Source organism: Aristolochia californica, unplaced genomic scaffold (genome assembly GCF_029961685.1).
Source record: "Aristolochia californica isolate CCGP_79_NKW_82.1479 unplaced genomic scaffold, dmAriCali1.0.hap1 SCAF_13, whole genome shotgun sequence".
NCBI lineage: Eukaryota > Viridiplantae > Streptophyta > Magnoliopsida > Piperales > Aristolochiaceae > Aristolochia > Aristolochia californica.
This window is the reverse complement of record NW_027181804.1, coordinates 3,900,026-3,920,073: the sequence shown is the minus strand read 5'-3', so window position 1 is coordinate 3,920,073 and position 20,048 is coordinate 3,900,026. Positions and strand designations below refer to the sequence as shown.

General features: G+C 38.9%; 3 protein-coding genes across 4 annotated transcripts; all 3 read right to left on the bottom strand.

Annotated features, from left to right (window-relative positions):
* Nucleotides 1-185: 185 nt before the first annotated feature.
* On the bottom strand, nt 186-6,240 carry LOC137948890 (uncharacterized). Of its 2 annotated transcripts, XM_068795093.1 has the most exons (9): nt 5,920-6,119; nt 5,748-5,821; nt 4,554-4,685; nt 4,310-4,433; nt 3,786-4,219; nt 3,366-3,442; nt 2,119-2,254; nt 967-1,170; nt 186-567 (listed from the first exon to the last, which is right to left on the bottom strand). In XM_068795093.1, the coding sequence occupies exons 1-9, from the start codon at nt 6,023-6,025 to the stop codon at nt 508-510; spliced, it is 1,347 nt and encodes a 448-aa protein (XP_068651194.1). In that variant the 5' UTR covers nt 6,026-6,119; the 3' UTR covers nt 186-507. The 2 variants fall into 2 exon arrangements, with proteins under 2 accessions (XP_068651194.1, XP_068651193.1); XM_068795092.1 differs by having other exon boundaries at nt 5,752-6,240.
* A 6,770-nt stretch (nt 6,241-13,010) lies between these two features.
* Nucleotides 13,011-14,643, bottom strand: LOC137948964 (E3 ubiquitin-protein ligase PUB23-like). The gene has a single exon (XM_068795199.1). It carries the CDS (start codon nt 14,451-14,453, stop codon nt 13,233-13,235), a length of 1,221 nt encoding a protein of 406 aa, XP_068651300.1. The 5' UTR covers nt 14,454-14,643; the 3' UTR covers nt 13,011-13,232.
* Nucleotides 14,644-16,938: 2,295 nt separating this feature from the next.
* Nucleotides 16,939-19,567, bottom strand: LOC137948799 (zinc finger BED domain-containing protein RICESLEEPER 2-like). The gene is made up of 2 exons (XM_068794970.1): nt 19,553-19,567; nt 16,939-19,054 (listed from the first exon to the last, which is right to left on the bottom strand). Exon 2 carries the CDS (start codon nt 19,050-19,052, stop codon nt 17,100-17,102), a length of 1,953 nt encoding a protein of 650 aa, XP_068651071.1. The 5' UTR covers nt 19,053-19,054; nt 19,553-19,567; the 3' UTR covers nt 16,939-17,099.
* Between the last annotated feature and the right edge of the window lie 481 nt (nt 19,568-20,048).

Below are 20,048 nucleotides of genomic sequence, written 5' to 3'. Positions count from 1 at the left end.
GAAGGCCTAGGAACATCCTAATAACCCCTTAATACTTTGGCATGCGACCAACACTTGGAGATCATTTTAGTAATCTTATTTTTGTTATTTACTAAACTTCCATTAGAAATAGGAAAAATTCTTGTAATTGATTTTCTCTTTGGAATAATCACTAATTGATTTAGTAGTAAAACAAAACAGTATACGAAATTTAACTTCCTCTATTCCTTTCCATTTAAGGAGTATCATTTAAATCTGAGTGTTGTGCACATCCCAAACTCGACATCAAACTACTTGGGCTGTGTTTAGAACACAAAAAAGTGGAGAGAAAAGAAAAGAAAGAGAAGTGAAAGAGAAAAGAAAGGAGATGCCTTTTTCTCTCTGCCTCAAGAAGAAAGGAGAGATTCAGCAGCATAGCATGTGTACATTGATCCTGTTTGCTTCTGAAGTTCTACAGGAGAGTATGCAAGAGACATCAGTAGGCTCCATGCTAAGAATCTTTCTCCAATTCAGCAATGCCTGCTTCAATCATTCATTCAAATGGCACACGTCGATGAATTTTTGGACAGCATTGTGGTATTGAGTTCCCTGTCATGTATACATAGACCCACTTAGCACTAGCTAAATAGCATTCATCAATGAGCACGGTGCTTCTGACTTTGAAACACTTAGGGAGTTTTTTCTCTTTTTTTCTAAAATGTTCAAATGTTAGATCATGAAAGACATTGAGATAGTTACGGCTTCCATTTCAAAAATTATTGCTGCACCAGAGTTCAGTGAATTCATGTAATAATGACTGTGTACTATCTGTTCAGTTCATACAAAGCTAGTGAACTTTTGTTGGTTGTTACACTAAAATAGAGGGACCCATCATAAATTTGCACTGGGTTTTCTGGAAAGACTCGAGAAGGCACAAATTGAAACCAGAACCATAGCAATTGCAAATCAGATAAAGTTCAACAATGAGACTGCACCAGATGGACTTACCTCCCAGTATAGTTGGGAACAAACTATGCACTGCCAAAATTCAATGTTTTGATCAAACAGGCAGTTTGGAATTATTTGGAATCCCTTGGCAGCTACAATAGCTTCTTCAATTGTCAGGGGTTTCTGGATGAACCTTCCATTGCATTTTGTACATCTTGACATGAGTTGATCCTCCCTGATCTTCAATTGAAAAGTTTCAATTACCTGTGAAAGGTACATTCAGAAAACTCAGATGCCCTGGTTAGGCTTTTCTTTTGTCCAAGTTTCAATGCTAGATCCATGAGTATTGAGCTGTATCATATTTGGACAAAAACCTTATGGGATCATACCACTGCCTTTTAACTTAAATTGAGGGAAAAAATATTCATTGCATAAACTCGTAAGTACATTTGGTCATTAGCTACAGATTAAAGTAATAAGATATTCGAAAGATCGGTACATGGAAAAAAAACCACCACTGAGATAGTGCAGAATGTCAGAAACTGCAGTGGAAATGCTATCACCTATGTAGATGCATATGAATAAGCTGATTTCTGGATTGTCCTTAGCCTTGCATAAAAGAACTCAACAAACAAAATAGATTGTCCACAGGAGTACCTAGGGCTAAGAACCAGGAAAGATTCCTTTTTTATAGGAGGGTTCAGGTGAATGAATTAGTAAAAACCGACAAATACTTGGAACTAAATTCATAGAATGAAAGTTGACAACGTATATCGGGGGGACAGAACTGGTTAAAAACACAGTTGATTTTGATGTGTTACTTGTTTTACTTTAGAAAAGAAAGCAACAAATTTTTAATACTAGCCAAGTTTATGGAAGCGAGACCAACAAATTTTTTTATAAAAGAAGAAGTATTGATTCTTTTTTGAAAAGTGATTGGGATTTTATTAGAAAAGCAGAGTGGAAATAAAATTCTGGTTGTTGGTATAGGAAACACGTCCAATCTCTGACCCCAGTAGACCTGTATCCATGATTTACTAGAGCGTCAAATTATGCACAAAATAATCCAGATCCATGAAGGCAACAATCAGTGCACCTTCCCCACCCAACAATCTCACCCAGAACATCAAAGCGTTGAGCAGAAAAAAAGGAATGAGGCTTCGGAAAATCAGGTTCATGCCCTGTGTTTAACATATGTTTTTTTAATCATACCTCAACAAGTTGGTCATTCTTGAGAAGACTTTTCACCCTGTACACTTGATTCTTTACTAAATACCGGTGTCTCAGCAGCTTCCTGTCCCGTGTCAACACAACCCTCTTTTCTGTGTGTGCCTGATTAAGTAACTCCCTGGAGACAAGAATGAATTAGAAAGCTGAAAGAACAAGTACTTCTCATGCTTGCACGTGCGCAAGTGTAGCAGTGTTGGTCAATGAGTAATGCAAAAAGTTAGCCCCTATCAAACTTATGAAGCTTCTGGTGATTCAAGAAGTCTTTGTCAAGTTGGCATTATCAGAGAGCTAGAAATGAGCAGTAAGAACACCGTGGATTATTAGACAATTATGTGACAATATACAGGTCTTCGCAACTTCAAAAGGCCTCTTAGTGGAAAGTCCAGACATCTAAAATGGCTTTTGCATACAGCTGAATACAGCTCATAGAGGCCTTCTTTTTAAGGAAGAACAACTTTTTTTTTTGAAGAAGGTGAAAACTTTATTCAAAGAAACGCTTACAAGAATAAAATTTGAGGCAGAGGTCCCCTTACAACACGAGATGAAGTAGTAAATATTAAAAGAAGGTTTAGTTACTTATACACTGAAATATGCCACAAATACCAATATGCCCCTGGGCTTCAAACTAACACTTACATACCCCCAAAATATTATAAAAATATTAATGCAACCCCTACTGCTGAATACTGTCAATCAGCCCTGACAAAGAAAGAGAAAAAAAACGAAACTACCCTTTTCTTGAATAACTTCATACCAGAGTAGACTACTACCTCTATAGAAATGAAAAGATGACTTTCATATTGTGGACTGTTGAATGAAGCATTTAACCTTTAGAATAGATTTGGGACCCACCTCAATGACATGTAAAAGGTCTAGTGTTCAGCAGTTTAATGAGGGTAGCTGTGTAGGTCTTACATCATTTGTTAGAACACAGATTGAACCAACAACTTATTAGTCCATAACACGACAAGGTAACTCTCATTTGTGGTTGAGTATCTTAGTTTGGTTTTTCATGGCATGGTCATAGTAATAGAAACATTTAGATCTTTCTGTTTAATTATAAAGTTTCAATATTTCAAAAAAAATGATAGAATTGAATAGTTGGGGGCATTTTAAAACAAACGATAGAATTGAATAGCAAGGGCATGCAGACATTTTTGGTGATATTACAGTTATGTGCTAATCGCATAATTCAAAGGTGTGTGATAACCCTTCAAAACATAAAGAACCTTGCTTCAGGCTTCTTAGAAAATGGAATAGCAGCATCAATTCCAACACATCGCAAATGTTTTGCCAAACCTTCCACCTGTAAAATGGGACCCATCGATATGGTTTAAACAGACACTATCAAAATAAGGATAAAAACAAGATATAGTTAACATCCCAAAGCATCATGGGGTATGTAACTAATTCCTAAAGTTAAGGTACACAATAGGACATATGAATATCAATGAACCTCTTATTTTCTCACGAAACCTAAGCGAAAGTATTGTCTTATTATCACATATTGTGCATTCTATACCATGAGAAGACTGAAGAAAATACAATACCAAAAAGAGATGTGAACATGAAAGTAGGGAAACTATTATGTTATTGATCCTCATAAACCATAATTTTTTTTTTTAAATATCCATAAACAAGATTCTTACCATAACGTCACACAGAAACTTGGGACAACCATCACCCCCAATTGAGAAATCCCATGGTGCTGGGCCCTGCCAATCAATCTCAGCTTCTGGATACTCTTTGTCTTTTGAAGCCAGTAATGATTGTTTCCTCCCCTTCCTTTTAGAAGCTTTAGGTTTTCTATCAGAGTCGGTTAATATTATTCTTTCACTATATTTATGGAAATTTTTCCGGAGGGAAGCATCCATTCGGAGTCTATTACTATTGAAAATAGGTGCCTCTCCAGGATGAACACGTGGTTGAATTAAGTAACTGATGGACCTAACCATATTTGATGCATCACAAAATTTTGGCCTTAAAATGTTCTTCTGACACAGTTCAGACTTCTGAAGAATCATTTTCAAGCCGAGTACCCTATTTGAGGAAGCAGGTTCAGAGCTGTTTTGCAAAGAATTACCTGCAATTGCTATGAAAATGGCTCAATGCAACACCAATATTGTGTGAAAACACAATAAAACACCAAGAGAAGCTTATTACAAATCAAAACCTTCAACAAGAAACCTGAACTGGAAGATAGAAAATATCTCGAGCAAGTAGTATGCATCTGCAGCAGCATAAGATTTCTGTTCCTCAGTAAGAGGACGGTATGACCAATCACTACACTGAAATTCCTGAAAGAAAAGGAGCAAAAGAAAGGTATAAATAGGAAATATGAAAAAAAATCAGGCTACGATTTTGATTCTGAAAGGAACAAATAGAAAAAGGTTACAGGTCAGATGATTTGAAAAAACCTTAGCAAGATGGACACCAAGCAGCTCCTCACAGATTGCTGCTAAGCTTTTTGATTCCTTTGACAGCTTTTTAGCTGCACGTTTATGCCGCAAATGATGATATATGCTCATAATATCTAGATAGGGTTCCACCTACCGCATAGAAAGATTATGAATAACATATTTGCCCAAACCAAATGTTTGTTCATTTAAGTTTGTAGCAATTAGAATTAAAAAAGAAAAAGGGGAAAAAAACACAACTGATTTGTGATCCACATCCAGATTAAAATTCATTATCGAATTCAAGGAACCAAGTCCACATGGCTACAACATATGCCTTGGGTCAAAGCTTGAAGTTCATTTAAAGCCAACCAAAGTAAATGCAAATTGAGCTTTTCCATATTAAATTTATTAGACTCTAATGCCAAGTCTAAATGTTGAAGCATGTAACTCCACATTTTTTTAAGGTGACTCCCGCTTTCAGAAATATGAGATTCAGTTAGATTCTAAACGATCAGCTTTATGAATCATCTGCACACATAATTGAGACAAATTCAGCTCTACCACCAAGTCTAAACGTTGAAGTAACCTATGTGTCTCCCACAAATATGAGATTCAGTTAGATTCTAAAAAATCAGCTTTACGAATCATATGCACGCATAATTGAGCCAAATTCAGCTGAAAATCTCTCCAATTTAACCATCAGCAGTTAGAATTCTATCTGAAAAAGTAAATTCACATAAAAACAGAACAACACAAGCATATGAAGTAAAAAAAAAAAAATCCAAACAAGAAACTGAACTTATAGATTTCAAATGTAAAAAATACCTGTAACACTTCCCTTTGATGGTATGTTAGTTAGGGATAAAAACCAGATGAATTTAAATTCTGGGCAACCACAACCCCACTTTGCTAAAGGGTCCTGAGCTCATCATATCAGAGTTGTAATTTTAACTGAATAAATTCGACTCATTTTTGCATTTTCATGTGACTAGGTATGGGAGTCTCATTATGTTAAGATTTAACTTTACCAGAACAACAAAATTGGGAAGTTAGAACAATAAAATTACCACACAACTACAATTAGCGATCTGTCCACTCACAGCACAATCATCTGATAAAAATCCATGGACCTCTCCACAGAAAATGAAAAATCACTGCAAATGTGAAATCAAAAGAAAACAAACTCAAGTTTTACTGCGAATGCTGCATTACTTGCCTTTTCGAACCCTGGCTCACAGCCATGTGAACAGAAAGTGGAAGACAAGTAGGCCAAATCCTGCTTAAATCTGAAACCAAGTTTGAGAATATCGGGTGAAACGAACATGTCCATCAGGAGCTTCCAAACTGCGGGAAGAGGAAGAGATTGCAGGTCGAGCAAAAAAACCTGGGAATCGTATTTCCCATCGGGAAGGTAACGGCAGCCGCAGGCTATCTGGAGAAGGGCAACGGGCGGGAAAGAAGCCGGATTTGGAGTTCGAAAGGGTTTCCATTCCGCGTCCAATCCGACGACGGAGGAACGACGAAGAGCGGACTGAAATCGAGAGAATTCCTCGGTTTCGATGGACGAAACGACATGGATTTCGAAGGGGATTTTCCCCACGCCAATTTTGTTGCTCTCCATGAGAAAATTTTGCCGAAACCTCTAGCTTTGATTTATTTCCTCGGTAGTTGAACTGACGAAGGTGAGGGGCGCGGCGCTGCTGTATTCTCCCAGCACAGTAGTAGACAATCAACGAAAATAGAAGGGCGGGGAACCTCGAGTCAGCTCTCGAGCCTCTCCGACCCGGACTCAAGAACGGGAAATCCCGAGTTAAGAGATTACATAATTTAATGAAAATAATTTATTTATTTATATTTATTTAAATATAATGGTTTTAATATTAATTTTAAAGTGCATTTCATTTTATTGAAACTATATTATAAACTATAGTTTTAACTTTTAAATTTATATAAGTTATAAAAGTATTTTTAAAAAATAATTAAATTATTGTATATTAATATTTATATTTTTAATAATAATAGCTCAATTTAAGTATTAAAAATTAAAATTAAAAAATTATTTATTATTAAAACACTCATTAATATAAATAATATAGAAAATATAGTCATCGTTTTTATTAATAAAAGCATTGGTATTTTGATATTAATATAATGTTTTTATATTTAAGTAGTATTTTATTAAATTAAAAATTATAAACAATGATATCTTCTTAATAAGTTTAAATAATTATAGATTGTTATATTTAAATATTTAATTATCTAAACAAATAATATAATAGTTATAATAATAATAATAATAATTTATTCTGATTAAATAGTATTTATGCTAATTATTTGATAGGTTTAATTAATTATACTAATATTCTAAATACACTAGCACTCCTTAAAATCACTAATTGAAAACAACTTTGACATAAATGCTGGCTTTAATGAAAAACTAGTGCTCAAATTGTTAGAGGTTGCATTGAAATACAACTTCTATGTTCTTTAAGCGGCCTTTATAAAGACAACCACCATTTAATTTACATTTTATTAGTGGCATGTGGCAACATAGAATTGCTATTATTAAAAAATTTTAATAACTTTTCACAGTGTTTGAAAAGTGGGATGGTTCTACTCTTTTGATTGGAAACTAGACTTTGGATAAATTATTTTTTTGGAAATTTCTGAAATTTGACTAACATGGTTCGAGGTATGTATCTTAGGCTTCCGCTTTTGATCTCTAACAACATATGGATTTATCAAATCTCATATCTCTCACTGCAGTGCATGTTCGTCTTAAAGGCCCTTGGAGTTATAAAATTGGGTCTAATGCCTATCCCAAAATGACTAGTATGTTAGGAAACTCATGTTTCCTAATCTAATTTGGATAACATATTTAATTATTCAATTATATTTACTATAGAATGGGCTGAAATTAAGATACTCATATTATCTTAATTAGGGAATTATAGGAACCCTAATTAAAAAATATAAATAAAACAATATGGTTGTGGTCCCCATAGACTAAATCAAAACACGGTTTCTCTTCCCCCCATCCGGAAGAGAGACAATGGTCCCAAGATGAATAAAGGAGATTTATTCATACGTTCGTGTTAATTGTTGTAGTAATTCTGCAACAGAAGACGTAGTTCAAAATGGATCCAGGTATTTATCCTGTATCCCGATTCCTAATATACTGGCATGATGTAAATTCTACATTCGAATTTAAGATTAAGATTATCTAACATAGTAAACTCAACTTATTTGTTTTGACCGATCCGAGTGAGAGTTGATTCTAAGCATTATTTTTAGTGTGTTAGTGGTGTTCCTCTGTCGTTGTGTCGTATTCTTTCTTCTGTCTGCCATACTGGTTGGGTTTCTTATTTTCTCTTCCGACGAGTATCTTGTAAGGACAATTTATCTTTAATACAGATTGTCCATGGTGCATTCTTATACTTCGATTTGATAAACCCAATATTATGTTGAGATTTCACACTCGGCCAGGTCTTGTGGTTAATTACGCTAGTCTTCCACTCCTAACAGGCCGGTCTTTTGGGATGTATTAGTTAGGTACTTCAACAATTGGTATCAGAGCGGGACAATCAGGGACCATTGTTTATTTTTGGTGAAGTTATCTTGAGTTGTGAGCAGTAAGCTTGTTCAGTTTGAAATTTTGCTTTAACAATAAGCTTTAGCTAAACAAATGGGAGAAGTCTTGCTGAAGGGTAAGGCTGAACAGATTAACTACAAGAATGACTGGATCGTAGATTCAGGCTGCTCAAATCATATGACGGGTGATAAATAGAAGCTGCAAAACTTGTTTGAGTACAAGAAAAGTTGTGTGGTGGTGACAGCCGACAACTCAAGGTTACCGATAGCTCACATTGGTAAGACTATAGTTACACCTCTGTATAATCTCAGCCAGGTGCCACTTCAAAATGTTTATCATGTCCCAGGAATGACGAAAAAATTGTTATTTGTGGCTTAGTTGACATCATCAGGCCACTGTGTTTTGTTCGGTCCTCGAGATGTGAAGGTGTATTGTGATCTCAAAATTTCATAAACATCGACAATGGAGGGGCGACGATTGGAGTCAATTTACGTAATGTCAGTAGAGTCTGCATATGTAGATAAGACAAGGAAAAATGAGACAGCAAATCTATGGCACATGCGGTAGGTCATGTCAGCTATTCCAAGCTCAGTGTGATGGTGAAAAAGTTGATGCTTAAGGGGCTTCCTCAAGTAGATGTTCGAACAGACACGGTCTATGCCGGATGTCAATATGGTAAAGCACATCAATTACAGTACGAAGAATCAAAGTTTAAAGCAAAAAAACTGTTATAGCTAGTCCACTCTGATGTATTCGGGCCTGTTAAGCAAACATCAATTAATGGTATGTGGTACATGGTGACATTCATTGATGACTTCTCAGTGTACGTGTGGGTATTTTTCATGAAAGAAAAATCTGACACATTCTCAAGGTTTAAAGAGTTTAGAGAGTCAGCTGAGGGAGAAGTAGGAAAGAAGATCCGCTGCTTGCGCATAGACAATGGGGGCGTATACAGCTCAAGCAATTTCTCCCAATATTTAAGGAAATGTCGCATACGTCATCAGTACACGTGTGCCAACACACCACAACAGAATGGTGTAGCAGAGAGAAAGAGCCGATATCTTGCAGAGGTGTGTCAGAGCTTGCTATATGGGAAAAATGTATCTGGAAGGTTTTGGGCTGAAACAATGAGGACTGCAGCCTTTGTGATCAACAAAATTCCTCGACTAAGGTTAGAACTTGTTACACCCTTTCAGAAACTGTGGAACATGAAACCTGCAGTTAGTTACTTTCGAGTATTTGGCTGTGTATGTTATGTATTTGTTCCTGATCATCTACGGAGCAAGTTTGATAAGAAAGCAATTAGATGTATCTTTGTGGGGTACGACAACCAGATAAAATGGTGGAAATGTTGTGACCCAATGAGTGAAAAATGCTACACTTCACGAGATGTGGTATTCGATGAAGCATCTTTGTGGTGGTCCTCAGAGAAGAAAGTTTTGTCAGATTCAAGAGAATTTAGAGACGAGCTACAACAAAAGATGGGGGAACATACTGGTCAACTCCCATCAAGTTTAGGTGAATCAGGAGATCAAATGATGATGATGTTGAGCAAGGAGTGACTTAGAGCCCTTGGCAAACTAGCGTGTATCAACAACCAAATGAAAAAGGTGAGCCCAGTGAAATGGAAGAATCAATTCCATAATTTCAACCCCGAAAGTCAACAAGAACACAAAGGCTAAATCCAAAATATATCAATGCAGTCATCGTTAAAGAAGAAAATATGATAGAACCTGAGACCTTCGAAGAAGCATCGCTGAGATCTGAGTGGAGGACAACTATGAAAGAAGAGATTGATGCACTTGAGCAAAATCAAACTTGAGATCTAGTGCCAAAGCCAAAAGATGTGAAACCCATATCGTGCAAAGTGGGTCTAAAAGATCAAGCATCGTCCAGATGGGTCAATTGAGAGGTACAAGGCACGATTGGTAGCTCGTGGTTTCTCTCAATAGTATGAACTAGACTGTGATGAAACGTTTAGTCCAGTGGAAAAACTTACAACCGTACAAGTCCTACTTGTTTTGGCAGCCAACAAAGACTGAAACTTGTGGTTGATGGATGTGAATAATGTTTTTCTTCATGGAGAGTTGGATCAGGAGATCTACATGATTCAACCGATGGGTTTTTAGAGCCAAGATCATCCTAAACATATTTGCAAGTTGCGAAAAACACTCTATGGATTGAAACAAACACCCAGGGCTTGGTATGGTAAGATTGCTGAATTTTTAACGCAAAGTGGTTATTCTGTAACACCTGCAGACTCCAACTTGTTTGTCGAAGCCAATGAAAGAAAGTTAGCTATTGTGCTAGTGTATGTGGATGATTTGATCTTAACTGGTGATAATGAGGCAAAACTTCTTCAGACGAAGAAGAATCTATCAGTTCGTTTCCAGATGAAAGAACTTGACCTACTCAAGCACTTTCTTGGTCTAGAGGTTGATCGCACACAAGAAGGAATATTTCTCTGTCAACAAAAATATGGCATAGATTTGTTGAAGAAGTTTGGAATGTTTAAATGCAAGCTAACTTCAACGCCGATGGAGCCAAATGCCAAAATGGGTGCACATGAAGGAAAAAAATTTGAAAGATGCGACGATGTATCGACAATTGGTAGGTAGTCTAATTTACTTAACCTTAACTCGACTTGACATCTCTTATGCAGTTGGCGTGATGAGTCGGTACATGCAAGATCCAAAGAAGTTTCATTTGGAAGCAATTCGTCCAATTCTGAGATATGTGAAGAGTACAATTGACTATGGTCTTTTGTACAAGTAAGGTGAAGACTGCAAGTTAGTTGACTACTGTGATGCTGATTATTCAGGAGATCATGACACCAGGAGGTCCACAACTGGGTATGCGTATAAGCTTGACTTTGGAACAATTTCTTGGTGTAGCAAGAGACGGCCAACAGTATCATTGTCAACCATTGAAGTTGAGTATTGAGTAACAACACTGGCAGTTTAAGAGAGTACATGGTTGATACAACTGATGAATAATCTACATTAACCAATAGAGTATGCAGTTCCGTTGTATTGTGACAATCAATCGGCAATTCGTTTGGCGGAGAATCCTGTTTTTCATGCTAGAACTAGGCATATTGAAGTGCACTATCATTTTATCAGAGAAAATGTTCTGCAAGAAGAAATTGAGATGAAACAGATCAAGACGGATGATCAAGTTGCGAATTTGTTCACAAAGAGTTTGAGTACAGGCAAGTTTGAAATATTTCGGTATCAGCTCGACACAGTGCAACTAGTGAGAGCTGGTGTTGAGCGGGAGTGTTAAAAATCAACACCAGCGGGCCCAGTCTGTGTGGGCCCACATGCAGATATCAATGCGTCGGGAGATACAAACAGTAAGTTGGAAATAAAAAGTAAGGGGGAAACAGAAAGGGAAAAAATTCGGGACAGAAACAGAGAGTTTGAGAGGTTCTCGCCATAGCCGGAAGAGAGAGAGAGCTCGGGAGGCTCTCGCCGTTGACAGAAGAGAGAGAGAGAGCTCGAGAGGCGAGAGCAGTTGCCAGAGAAGAGATAGTCCGTGGGACTCTCGTTGTTGCCATAACTGAGCAACAACGTCAGTGTTGCCGGAGAAGAGATAGTTGTGGAGGCTCGGGATTTCTGGATCTGGGTGGTGGTGTGCTACTGTGCAGAAAGAGAGAAGGGTTTCCGAGGCGTCAGGACGACATTGCAGAGAGAGGTCATGGGACCAGCACTACAATAGTAAGTAAAAATTATTGTTTTCTGTGATTAGATGCAATTATGGCTTTGTTGATTTGAGAGTGTTGTAAACACTCTCTGTAAGAATTTTTCTCCATATATAAGAATTGTGCAGCAGCCTGTGGACGTAGCCAGATTTGGGCGAACCATGTTAAAATTTGGTGTCTGTGATATTTTGCTTTCGTCTGTTATTTATTCAATAATTGGTATCAGAGTTGGGCACTTCACGCCTTCGAATCCTGCTAGAGGCAAAGTGGGCGCTCCGCGGGAGGGTAGAGGAGGCGAGTGTGGAGGACGGGCCCGGAGCCTCGCGTGAGGAGGCGTGTTGAGATTTCACGCTCGGTCTGGTCCTATGGTTAAGTACGCTAGTCTTCCGCTCCTAACAAGCGGGTCTTTTGGGATGTATTGGATAGGTACTTCAACATTTGGTATCAGAGTTGGACACGTCACGCCTTCGAATCCCGCCAGAGGCAAAGTGGGTGCTCCGCAGGAGGGTAGAGGAGGCGGGCATTGAGGACGGGCCCGGACCCTCGCGTGAGGGGGCGTGTTGAGATTTCATGCTCGGCCCGGTCATTTGGTTAAGTACGCTAGTCTTCCGCTCCTAACAGGCCGGTCTTTTGGGATGTATTGGCTAGGTACTTCAATATTTGGTATCAGAGTTGGGCACGTCACACCTTCAAATCCCACCAGATGCAAAGTGGGCTCTCCGCGAGAGGGTAGAAGAGGCGGGCGTGGAGGACGGGCCCAGAGCCTCGTGTGAGGGGGTGTATTGAGATTTCACGCTCGGCCCGGTCCTGTGGTTAAGTACGCTAGTCTTCCGCTCCTAACAGGCCGGTCTTTTGGGATGTATTGGCTAGGTACTTCAATATATTAGTCATGAAAAGGAAATTATCAGGGAAAGAGTTCTAAGCAATTTATATAATCCGTAATATAAACTTATTATCTGCAGAAAATGGCTTCCTCGGCTAAAAAACTGGAAATAAAATTTGGGATTCATCTATCAATAAAACTTCACGGAATCTTGACAATCATTCAACCTCAACAATACCCTAAAACCATCTTTATCATTCAGAGCAAGCATCGGATCACTTTGTAAGAGTCTGCAACATAACGAATTCATAGAGATGATTACTATATTCCGTTTCATGAGATTCTTGGAAAGCCAAACCAAAAAGAGGGAGAGAAACGAAAGAGATCAAGGAGATGATTTTCAATATTGTTTTCTATCAAGCATCAACACAGATCACTAATTTTGACCATCTTTGCATTTGTTCACAGCAGTAGATGGATGCCATAAAACCAAACCCTGACCTAAAAATTCCATGGCTGTGCACGAACAAGGTGACGAAGTTGCAGAAAAAAGAAACAAATCCAACCTACCGAATACCTTCAAGAAACCTCAGGAAAACAAGGTGACTTGCCCCAGGCCTTCAAATGCAAACCCAGAATTTGCTTGGCTTTGTCCTTCGTCTTCTTGCTACACTCAGACTGCACAATCATACACAGCCTCGCCACCCCACCCACCTCCACCATCTCTCGCACCACCGCGTCACTGGCGGAAAAGCTGCACACATGCAACAAGATCTTCACAGCCAAGTCATTTCCAACCTGCGAAACCATCAGAATCTTCCCCACTACAGCTGCTAGACTCGCCGCGTGATCGATGAATGCCGATCGCCCCTCAGCCCTCGCGCAGAGTATATCCAACACTACCAACATTGGCTCACAGCTTCTTCTGTCGTTGCTCTCGGCGAGCAACTCCACCAAGACACCCACCACGCCCGCGTCGACAGCCTTGATTCTGTTCCTCCCGCACGGAGTTACTTTGACTAGAATTGACAGGACCGCCATCGTTCCGCGGTTGGAATTCTGATCCTTTAGTATCTCAACCATGGCGTCGAAAAACTCTGGCTGTAATTCACATTTGTACTTTTCGTCTACGACCTTGAAAACTGACTTTAAGAGAAGCATGGAGTGAAATCTACCTTGATAGCTTCCTCTTTGCAGTATTACAGCTAAGGATCGGATGATATTTCCACCGTTATCTTCTGCTACCTTCTTTAACACATCGGGAGATGGCTTTAGAAGGTGCAAGATGTTCATGGCTTCTTCAACCATCAACGAATTATCATTATACCTTGAGAAAATCCATTGTGGGTCTATTTCAGAAATAAGAAAAGCTATAACAAGAAACAGACCGGCTTCTTCCATACACCACCTGTTGCTATCATGCTCCTGGATTAACAGTTTGATCCTTTTGAGAGATTTAATCCTAGTTTCGTGTTCCTTAACCTCTTTAATCAATTTCGGAAGGATTGAGAGATCGAAAGTGGGCGTGGGGGGCGTATTGTTTGCTCCGGTAGACACCACTATAGAAGAATGGTTGACATGCCATTGCTGAATCAATCTGAGGAGGGTAGAGTTGGGCGTGAGGGATACATCTGCCAGAGGCTGCTTCGTGATCGGACAGGTCCTCTGACCAAAAACAAACAGCCAACGTCGGATGCTCTCCCGGTCAAACGTCATGCCTGTTGAGAGAGTAACGGGGTCCTGCATGATTTCCAAGGAGATAGGGCAGATGAAAAACGGAGGAATCTCAGGACCATCCATTCTTTAATTTCTTATTTCTTGGATCTCCTTAGCTGAAGGAAATTAAAAACCAAGAAGAAAGAGTAAATCTGAAAGAGAATATCACAGAAGCTCGAATCGAATCACGGAAGCGAACCCTGCAATGGATTTACCAAAATAAAGAGCTTATATAGAGAAACAGTAACAGAAGTAGGAAGAAAGGGCCAGTAGGTTCTGTAATGGGTTGTTGGAAGAAGAGAGGAGATGAAGCAACCACGGCACCAGATCCTTATAATGGAAAAAAACCCTTTTCTTGGTCAGGAAATATCATGAGAGCCTCGTGCATGAAATCAAGAGGGAGCTTCTTTAGCCTATCGAAAATCAATTTAGTTGCAGTTTTTTAATTGTTTGAAGCTCAGAAAAAGAGATTTGCTTTGACTCAGTCACTTTTGTATTTGGCAAGCGTTTACCAGCTACTGTTTTTTGACCGTTACAACTCCCCTCCACACTTGCAATCCTCATTCAAGTAGAATGATACTGTTCATATGAAGCATGCTGAGACAGCATTCTTCCTGCAAACCTTAGACCATCCATTTCATGGCCCCATTTTGGTTAGACAAACTTTTCCATTTTGAAGAAAAAATAAATCTTTATACTTAAAAAAATGCAATTGAAGGTATAAAGAAATAATTAATACGTATATCTTTAATTATGTGAATTAGGTAAGTCGACTTCGGTTTTTGAAGAGGGTGGTTTGCAACTGGCCGAAATCGGTTAAGTTTAATTAGGTTTCAATCCATAATTAATTCACTCGAGTCTACATTTTTGTCTGGTATTAACATCTAATTCCTTATGTTTAGTCACAAAATCATCTATGAATCGACTTCAATTTTATGTATCAAAATATTAAATTAATAAAATTTAAAAAATTCGATGGCCATAATGGGTTGGACTTGATGAGGTTCAAGTCATAATTGTTAACTAAAATTTGGTAGCGGGTCTACCTTTGCATTTTGACTAAGCAACCAGACGAAATTTTCAAGGCCTTAGTCATTTCTCACTCATTTGATGCTCTTTTCCTTTCCCTTTTCTCATAATTAATATTGACTTCAAAAATAAATTTACGAAATTATTGAGCCTCCATTTTGGGAAATCAGATTTTCCGGCTTCAGGGTCAAGCGTCAAAAAAATTATCCCGTTCCTCACGTTTGGGCTTCCACTGAATTCTATTCATGACATTTTATAGTGGTCAAACCAGCACCAAAAAGCTGCGAACAACTATGCGGTCGTCGTCACCGGCCACGGGTGGGCTATGTTCCCACCTTCTAACGAACGGAGAGCTTGCACTAAATGCCTGGACTGCTTCAACAACAGGGAGCTTTCAGATTCGTTCGCATGGATCTCGGTGCAGGGCGACGACTTTGATTTCAAGCTCCTTCCTTTAATGAGCTTAAGAGTTCTTTTGGGGGATTTGTTCGATTTGGTTTTGGAAGTTGTTTTTCAGTTTTTTGCGAAATCTGTCTTCTAGTTTTCGAATCAAATTTCTTTTTTTTCCCCATCCTTCTAAAATTACAAATAGCTTATTTTTCTTTTATTAAAAAAAATTCATTCGATCAATTTTTCTTGGTCACCAGATCTGATCTGTAATGTTCAGTATCAACACCCTTATCTGTCCACGAAGGGTAACATTAAAATTGCCCATACAGGAATGCAAAGAATGGCCTAACAGTAACAGATATCCAAAGGATCAGGGGAAGCAATGGTGGATATGTCAACTGGTACTGGTCATATTTAGCTTGTAGATTCAATTATGTCTCTCTGGTTCTCACAATAGATCTGTTTTGAGTTTCACAGTAACTGTACTCCATATATCAGTTTCTTTACCAATCATATATTTTCTCATAGAAAGTGCCATATGAAATTTAGTGTATAAGTGGGTTCAACAACTGACTTGGCTCAAGACCTGCTATGGCACAGCGGTCTCATGGGGAGTTCTCCAGTAAGAGGTTTTGCATTCGAACCTCACTTAATGGTCCAGGTTGGTCCAGGTAAAAAACCTGTTGTAACCGAATGACCAGCAAAAAACGAGTAACTTGGGTCAGATTATTAGATACTCAATGGGTATGATGAAAGCTCTTTGCAGTGACAGTCAAAATGAAATTATATGGATGAGAAATGCTAAATTGTTAGCAAGACAATATGCTAATCAAAGAGAAATTGACAGATCATACCCAAAAGTACCTATATCTGGAAGCAAATGCATTTAGGCCAAAAGGTAACAGTTAGATCAATACTCCCTGCCCATCCCGATAGGTTCTACTTTCAACAATCTACATGAACCTCAACACATTGGGTCCAAGAATAAATAAATAGAAAAAAAAAATAAACAACACATATTTTCAGAACCAACTTCGAAACCATCAGGGGGGCAATAAAATAGTTGATCATCACTTTCTTTAGCATCAAATTGAATTGATTTGTGCAATGGATGTAAGAATCTAACTTAAAAAGATATAAATCACATCACCTTCCTTTACTTTTGTAAAAAAAATCATAAGAGCATCTTACAGAGGCTGATCTGAGCAATTAAACCCACAATTCCTATTGGGAATGCGGCATCTATTAAAATGCAAAAACATAGAATCGGGAGAAAAATCACAGTGCTGATCTATCACTGCAGGAAGAGGCCTAGATTTCATCCATAGATGTGCCATCGTAGTGGTTATCCAATTCACTCAGCAGCCAATTTTGGGTACAAATTAAAGCCTCAATAGTCTCTGTAAGCAATGAACCATGATACTGTTCAAATACTCTACCTCCGTTCCTCAATGTCAGCCCTGAATCAACAGTGGACATAGGTGTTGCTAGAATATCTCGTGCCATCCTAGAAAGAGTAGGATACTTGTGGGTATTAAGTTTCCACCAAGCCAAAATGTCAAATTCTTGGTCTTGGTTACAGACAGGTTCGCTTAAATATTGATCTAACTCTAACTTCATCTGCTGTCGAGTAGTACTCTGGTCTAACTCACCATACCCTGGCAGTGCATTGCAAATGTCATCATATTCAACAATCCCATGTTCTCCACTAGGCAATCTTGCACGAGCAACATAATCACCATAAAGATCATGAAGGCTCTGATCTACAAGTTGTGTGTGGATTGGGGCCTCATTTCCATACATCTCACAAAAGCAATCAGTCACAAACTGCATCTTAGACCGGGGATCCATAACAATGGCTATAGTCATGAGTAAGCTACATCCTTTCCAATGCTTCTCAAACCTTTGTTGCATCCTCTTGGACATTGTGCTAATTAAGATATCTGGATTCTTGGACTGCTGAGCCAAGAATGATACGATCATCCATGCCTCGTGAAAGTATAAGTTGGAAGTTGGGTACTTGGTCTCCCTGAAAATGTTTGAAGCATCATTAAAAGCTTTTAGGAAAAGATAGAGAGTTTCAACCTTCTTCCAGTCATCCTCAGACAGTGCATTGTTGCAGTTTGAGTCAAATATGCCTACATCACAAATTGTTTGCTTCATGTCTAGCACAGCTTGTAGCATGAGATATGTTGAGGTCCAATGTGTTTCAGCATCCAAGTTCAAACAATTTTTGCTCGACTCATGTTGGACAAGCTCAAAATTTTGTTGTTCGTCCCCTGATGCATTCACATATTTTACAGCTCTGTGAACATTGTTGATGGCATCACGAATGTTATATAATTCTTCATCTACCATGAGATCGAGGACATGGGAATAGCATTTCACAAGGAACAACTGACCATTCAGCAAAGGTATATTCTTTTCAGTGAAGTATTGCTTGAGCTGGGCACTAAATGTATCATTTGTATAACAGCTTTCCATTGATATGGTAGATATTCTGTCCTCTATATTCCATTCAATCAGACACATCAAAATAGAATCCATAAAGGCACTTTCTACATGAAATGAGGGGACCATGTCAAAAATCTTAAAACAGAGGACTTTTGTTTGTAACTTCCAATCATTATCAATGAACTGTGCAACAATGCTAAGGTATCCAGGGCCCTGCTCAGGATTCCAAAAGTTCAAGGTGAGACTAATTTGTCCAATAGTCTTGTCCAACAAGTTTCTCAATATCTGTTTTTCTTCCCGGATGATTCCCAAGCAATAACCCATGACAGCATTTCTTGTTATCATCTCATACTTGGGTTGGAGACTCTTTACAAAATTTATGAAGCCTATGTGTTCCACCATGTCCATTGGATATGCATGCAATATTATCATCCTGGCAAGGGCTAGATTAGCGCGTTCTTGGTCGAATTTGACAGCTTCAAGCCTGGTGGTTGGAGCTTTCCCTTGGTTCTCTGATGATAAGGGAGCAACCGATGGTCGTGTTGGTTTCTTATCAACTCCAGGTTGGGTACAAACTTCTAAGTGCCGTTTGAGGTGGCTGGTCCCACTTGAGCTGTTACAAGTAAATAGCCTCTTGCAGTAGTTACATGATGCTTTTTCCCCATTTTGGGTGGAAATCTTTGTAAAGCCATCCCAAACTGCAGATGTTAGCCTCCTACGCCTTGTAGGTGGGGTCAAAATATCCATATTTTCAAAATGGTCGTCGTTGTCCATGTAGTTCTTGTTTTCATAATCAGCAATTCCTCCCATAACTGTCCAAACAGATATAGCAAGGCCTATATAGACATGGATAAACAGATTCAGGGAAGCATAAAGAAAACAATAAATCCCACATACTGCCACCTCTAATATCGGGAATTTTTTAAAGAGATAAATTGGCAATTGAAAAAGGGACTCCTAAAAGGTCAGACCCGGGGAGTGCTGCATTGGGTGCCAAACTCTGTTCCAAATAGCTCATGAGTACCAGACCGAACGAGTGTACAAATCAGTGATAAGAATTTGTTTTCTGGCAGCCATTAAAGATTACTACCAGTTCAAGGATTTTATCTCGCTTCCTCCCAAACCAAACAACCAATTCAGTATTGAACTCGAAATTGAAAGAATATAGCTATTTTCAGAAACTAGAAATTCGTAAGCAAACGAAAACACGCGGGAAAGCAATAGGCTCACAAATAAGAAAAACAAACCAACCAAAAAAATAATAAAAAAGGAAGCAGAAGAAGAAGGAGAAGGAGAATCGACGCGATTACCTTTGCTGCAGTTAACTTATTCGAAATAATTTGCATTAGCCCGTGAAGAGAGGCGGGAAACAAGAAACGGGCTCGAGGAGTCGCTGCCCTGCTCTGTCCTGCTACGGGATGGGTTAGGGTTTTGGGAACGCCCAGAAGAGTATAATACGCCGTTTCCCGCCCTTTCGTTTCGATTCCATTGGCAAAGTACGTGGACCATGCTTATATGCCTTGTCATGCTGCTCGTTGATTCGTCTACGTCTAGTAGTCTAAGCCAGAGGGCGATTCGGGTCGACTCCGGTCGACGTCCGATGACCCGAGTGGCCAAACCCGACCGACGACCCGAGTGACCGAACCCATGCCAAATTGACCTTGCTGTCCAACCTGTCGGTGCACACCACTCACGTCCCTTGCCAACTGGCTTTCACATATCATGTGGGCCCACACCTTTTAAGCCTGGGACCCAGAGCCCAGAGTGGAAATATTGGTCGAGGGAGTACTTTATTTCGACTCTTCG

Excerpts from the sequence above, each read along its gene's own strand:
- LOC137948890 (XM_068795092.1), bottom strand. The coding sequence starts at position 6,156 with ATGGAGAGCAACAAAATTGGCGTGGGGAAAATCCCCTTCGAAATCCAT. Across the intron at positions 4,220-4,309 it reads GTTCAGGTTTCTTGTTGAAG|GTAATTCTTTGCAAAACAGC; the intron begins GTTTTGATTTGT and ends TAGCAATTGCAG. Across the intron at positions 2,255-3,365 it reads TCTAAGAAGCCTGAAGCAAG|GGAGTTACTTAATCAGGCAC; the intron begins GTTCTTTATGTT and ends TCTTGTCTCCAG.
- LOC137948964 (XM_068795199.1), bottom strand. The coding sequence starts at position 14,453 with ATGGATGGTCCTGAGATTCCTCCGTTTTTCATCTGCCCTATCTCCTTG.
- LOC137948799 (XM_068794970.1), bottom strand. The coding sequence starts at position 19,052 with ATGGGAGGAATTGCTGATTATGAAAACAAGAACTACATGGACAACGAC.